The 5,644-nt window shown below is 45.5% G+C and overlaps 1 protein-coding gene across 1 annotated transcript in view; it reads right to left on the reverse strand.

Annotated features, from left to right (window-relative positions):
• Positions 1 to 1,141: 1,141 nt before the first annotated feature.
• LOC123103500 (nudix hydrolase 20, chloroplastic) overlaps positions 1,142 to 5,644 on the reverse strand; it is a 6,630-nt gene continuing 2,127 nt past the window's right edge. The window contains exons 4-10 of the mRNA XM_044525107.1: positions 3,345 to 3,425; positions 3,087 to 3,212; positions 2,359 to 2,438; positions 2,134 to 2,249; positions 1,935 to 2,055; positions 1,720 to 1,853; positions 1,142 to 1,366 (exon numbers count right to left, since the gene is read on the reverse strand). Coding sequence (XP_044381042.1) covers positions 1,784 to 1,853; positions 1,935 to 2,055; positions 2,134 to 2,249; positions 2,359 to 2,438; positions 3,087 to 3,212; positions 3,345 to 3,425 — 594 coding nt within the window. The 3' untranslated portion in view covers positions 1,142 to 1,366; positions 1,720 to 1,783. The remainder of the gene's footprint in view (positions 1,367 to 1,719; positions 1,854 to 1,934; positions 2,056 to 2,133; positions 2,250 to 2,358; positions 2,439 to 3,086; positions 3,213 to 3,344; positions 3,426 to 5,644) is intronic.

Below are 5,644 nucleotides of genomic sequence, written 5' to 3' on the forward strand. Positions count from 1 at the left end.
GCCGATGGTCCAGGTCGTGGAAGCACGAAAGAGCACATAGGCCTCGTGATCGGACGGGAGGTGGAGATGTTTCTAGGAGCGGTCAGGGTCGGTGCGCTGCAACCATAGCCACCTGGTGCGGAGGGCGACGCCAGTACGGTGCAGATCGCGGATCCCTAGCCCACCAGGCGCGAGGGGACGGCACACCTTTTGCCACGAGACGGTGCAGCAACCAGCATGGGCAGCCTTGTTGCCATGCCAAAGGAAATCTCGAATGAGCATGTTGACCTCGAGGATCGCTGGGTGTAGTGCTAGCGCTAACGGGATATGCACAGGCATGGCGGTGAGTACGTGTTTGACTAGAGCAAGCCGCTAGCCACGCGACAGCAGAGAGGCTTTCCAGGTGGCGAGCTTCATGGTGAGCTTGTCGATGAGCGGAAGGAGGGCGGAGGCCGGCACTTTGCGAGTTGAGAGCGGTAGCCCGAGGTATTTGATGGGGAATTCCGCCATCGGGCAGGAGAGGGAGGCACCAATGGTGGCGAGGTGGTTGTCGCCACATCTGATGGGTGAAGCGGAACACTTGAGGAAGTTGGTTCGAAGACTCGAGGCGTTGCCAAAAGTGTCGAGCAGCATTCTGATGGCAGAGAGCTCATGGGCGTCAGGGTGGCAGAAGATGACCACGAGTTCTATTATAGGTAGGGGTACATAGTCTGGTGCAAAGTAGAGGTGAGGACCTTTATTTATAAGGCTTTGGGAAGCCTTCACATACTTCTACTTATAGCTGGAATACTCTAGAAAATATTATGTAAGTTTCATCATTCTACTCATAGCTACTCACAACTACTCCTTCCGTTTCTAAAGACAAATATTTAAGAACGGAGGGAGTAAAAGACTCTAGAAAACAGTAGGTAGGATAGAAAAGAAAAGGAAAGAAATACTACACTAGAGTGAAAGCATCTAGAAATGGCCAAACAGATCTAGCATATGTTTTCTTTCTTCTCATCTACTAGTGTTTCTCATCAGCCGGCCGACTGCAGCACACAGGGAGGACGGCGGGGTCACGGGCGGAGCTCACTCGAGAGCGGACGGAGTTTTGTGAATTGTTGTGGTGGAGTTTTCTGTTAAGAATTTGAATATGAGGAGTTTTTGGTAAAAATGGCCATTGTATAGTCTCGTCAATTAATTTGAGCCGAAGGGAGCAGTATTTATTTATTAAAGCTACTTATATATGCACCTATGGAAAAGCATTAAGCAATTGATGCTAAAACAAATAAGCACATTGTCAAGCATATGGCTTGATTAGTCGAAGCTCAATACAGCTTCATAAAGAGTGATCTCGAACTTCCATTCTGCTGGATGAGAGCGCACGCGGTGTTCAGCTTCAGGCCTGCAGTTACCAAAACCATTTCAAAAAAAAAAAATTGCAAGAAAATAGCCAATAGCACAAGCATATAAAAGACTGCAGAAATAAGCAGGCCTAAACAGACCATGTTCAGCACCATGTATACATACATAGATTAATAGATAGTGCAAGTGTGCAACTCACAAATCATCCAGCTAAACTGAACAAGAAATGTTCCTTTTATTATGTCCCCCTTTCCTCCTAAATTTTTCCTACCTACCTAAACTCACTGAAGAGTCATTGATAATATGCAAACGAAGATGCATTTTCAGAACAAAAATGCATGTACAGCTTGTACTTAAAACTTTCTGATTTTGATGGATAACCATCTAGCTTACTCCAAAAAATCAGCGATTAATGCTGGTAATCTGATTCTTCTGTTTGAACAGAGAACTGCAAGCCCTAGGAACAATCACCACTCCTCAAACTTGTCAGCAGCTTCAGGTACCCATTACAGTCTGGGTTTATGTACCTGGACGAAAGATCACCATGTCAACAGCTGAGAAGATTTGTTCTTGAAATTGCACCACTAGGGGAATAATGCATATACTACCCATGACGGAAGAGGAAGTCAATGATCACAAGGTTGCAGTTTGACTTGAAAAAATCTGTCCTCCGTATAATGTTTGCAGCATGTGGTACAGGGATTAGCCTGAAGCTATCAACTTCTCCATCTGCAAGATATTTTGGCAGCACACTGGTTAACGAATGGGAAAACAGCATATTAGCATTAATGTTTTAGTTGTGTGTACCTTCATTATTAGGAACGAAATCTACAGGAAGTCTAAGGTCATAGCAGAACAGAACATCCCTTTTGTATCTAAACCCATTGATATCCATGTAAGAAACGGCTCCAACAGAAGTAGCGCTAGCAAAACAAAACATTGGTACTTATGAGTGCAGTTGTTCGCATTGCAAAACATTCATGTATCACAGTACAGAAAAACTAGAACTTCTAACAGCAGTTTGCATGTTACTTGGTTGACATGGATCTTGGTATTCCTGCTTCCTCTTCACATTCCTTGATGATATTCTCTTTACAGGAGATTCCGTAAGGCTGAAAATTTCCATATGTAGTCAACGTAAGTTAACAGCTATACAGTTTCACGTGAAAATCAAAAGGGTACTGTGCATCACTTCTGTAACCGATGGATTTGAGCCTGCCAGTCGAATCCATAACCTGCATTTCCATGAAAAATTATAATTCCAAAGGTCACCATTTTAAGCAGCCTAATTTTCTAAATATGAAGTCACCTGGCTTGACTAATATGGGGGCGCTAAGGACATTGTTCACCAGATGATTTTATAGGAAAAAAGATAACCCCAGCAAGACTGGATTTAGTCTTTCAATAATAATTACTTTATTAAGACTAAGATAGATTGAATAGGTACCTGAAAAATCCAAATAATTTAATCATTCTGATTCAAGCAATTGGCCAGTGACAGTCTACAGGCTATAGGTCTTACGAGGAGCATTCAGCATTATCTTCATAACATGTCCAGAACTGGTGGAAATCTCTAGGCAATTATAAAAATGGGAAGTATTTATACATATTATTAGAGAGTAGATATTCTGAAATAGGAGTTTCAAGATTGTCATCTAATGCATATAAGATTCCAGCAACTACTGTTACCCATCTTCAATTGAAGCGCTAATGAAGTACAAAAGGACTTGAACAGAAAATAGAGGAAAGAAGAACGATACCAGGCCACCAGCAACAAGATGATCTAGCATCCCAGGGTAAGTTTGCTTCTCATCACTTCTCTTACCAATCCAAAGAGATTTTTCACCACGCTTCTCAATGTACCCATTCATATGAACACCATAAGCCTGCCATGAGGATCTTAAACTTAAAGATAAAAGAGAAGGCTGCTTAGGTACATAGCTAATAAGAATCAGGAAACTTATAGCATAGACGAGAGGATCGATGATGGGTAACTTTAGAGGTGCAGAATACCAGACCTTTATACCAAAGTAGGGAGCAGCAGCACGTTCCAGAGAGAAATACACAGGCATGCCGTAAGATGAGGTTACTGGATAGAGCTGCATATTGCAAAATATTGCCAGACAAGCAAAACAAAGAGAAAATGTGGACGTAAGGTTAATTTGATAGGTAATAAAAAGTTAAAAACAGCCTTGCATATAGTATCAAGATTCAGAAGATAGATACAAAACTCCAAACTATAACATGAAAAACCCACAGCAGCGCATGGGAAAAAATGTGAAGAGAACAATCGTGATAAAGAATGAGCGGGGAACAGAATGGTGTAGTGTCCCACAATATTATTATCACATACGATGTTACGACCACTTCCCCTTCGTGGAGAAAGCTCGAACAGGTAAAAAATATGTATCATTACAAGAGAAACTAAACACTAAGAAAACCTTCTCGAATGGTCAGACGTAGATGATAGAAGGATCTACTACTGACATAACCCTAACTAATGAAAAGTAGATAAAAGTAAATGATGATATTCTTCTCTGCTTCATTGAGAGGGGCTACCAGTTGTGGAGCTACCTTGGTTGTAGTCGTCAGTCTCGATGAAGAAGTGCTGCGCGCACCGGTGACCACAAACATAAATCTCGTTGCAGTTGAAGCAAAGGTCCTGGCAACGACGTTCTGCCAACCCAGCTGGAGTGAGATGCCAAACCTGTTGTGCCGGGGTTGGCTATGGAGTAATCGACTACAGAATAGGTGCTAGTGGCCCTGGCAGGGAAGGTATTGTAGCTGCCTTGGCAACAGGAGAATCGGAGAGGCACAGGGACACTGTAGGCCCAGAAGGCTGGTGTGGTCACGCTGTTGGAGGGAAATGCTGCTGCTCATAGGCCTTGGCGAAGGAGATGGCGGTGTAGAAGTCAGATGGTCGTTGAAGCTCGACGTCGATGCGAAGACCATCAGGCAGCCCTGCTATGTACAGAAACCGTCGTTGGAACGGTGTTAATGGCTCATTATTGTGGCACATGAGCGCTAGAAACCTGATGGTGTAGTCTGCAACCAAGGAAGTGAACGACAGACGCCAACTTGCCCTAGGGATTTGCGCGAAGTGACGGCCCAAATTGAACATGGCAAGCCTCCTTGAACTGCTCCCATCTCGGCATGCCAAAATCGCGCTCATAAGTACTAGAGTTGAGAGTCATTGGTGAGGTTGTAGGCCGCAGTCCAGATGTTGTTTGCCTCGTCTATGTGTTGTCCACGAAAAAACTGGCTCGCACCTATTGAGCCAACCAAGAGGATCGACCAAGCCATCATATGTTGGGAAGTCGAGCTTGTGGAAGCGGGGCACGCCGGAACCCAAACCTGAGCCGAGGTGATGGTTAGGCAGGTGCAGAAGGGAGGTGATGGGTAGGGTGGATCCATAGATGCGCTGTGGTCTGTGAAGGCTGCCATAACGACGTATGAAATCGGTTGGCATGTGGAGGCGTGAAGGCGGTGACGATCTGCGGCTATTGCTGATGGTAGGTGGATGGCAAAATTGGAAGGGATTTGGGGTGGGATTTGAGTAGTAATGTGGGTGTGAGAAGTGGCCCAGATTGTTGTTAGGGAGTAGCTGCAGCGAGTAAGGAGATGGCTGGAGGTAGTAAAAGGGGGATGGCGGCTAGTGGTGGTTGGCAGGAATCGGCACATGGTTGTGGTGCGATGGCAGGTAGGCGGCGAAGGCGGGAAAGTGAGGGGCACTTTGCCGCCTTCGCCGCCTACCTGTCCATCCATGAGTTGGAAGTCCCGCAACAACAAAGAGAGGTAGAAATCCAGGAGATCCAACTCACGGATGGACAGGACGAGCGGTTCTTGCTCCATGGACTGAAGTACTCTCCAAAGCCTGCTTATAAGATTATGCTACATGAAGATCTCGAGGATGACCACGCTGATTTAATCTGGAGGTCCCGAGCCCCGGACAAGATCATCAAACTGTTTGCTTGGCTGTTGTTTCGCGGGCGCCTCAACACCCATGCAAACCTGGCTTACAAGCACATGTCGGATACCGCCTCCTGCCCACGATGTGCTGGCCCCTCTGAAGACACAGGCCACCTGTTCATTGGCTGCCCGCATACAGCTCAGATTTGGGTCCAACTTGGACTCTCTACCACCCCAAGGTTCCAAGATTTATGGTTGGCTCATCCGCCGCAACAGCTAGACTCCAGAATCTGGCCAGAAGTGCTCCTTGTTATTCTCTGGAAGATCTGGGGACTCTTGTAACGTCGATGTCTTCCAATCTGAAGATCACTCTCCCCGCACAACCATTCAGAACATTGTAACTGACATC

This window comes from Triticum aestivum, chromosome 5A, assembly GCF_018294505.1.
Source record: "Triticum aestivum cultivar Chinese Spring chromosome 5A, IWGSC CS RefSeq v2.1, whole genome shotgun sequence".
NCBI lineage: Eukaryota > Viridiplantae > Streptophyta > Magnoliopsida > Poales > Poaceae > Triticum > Triticum aestivum.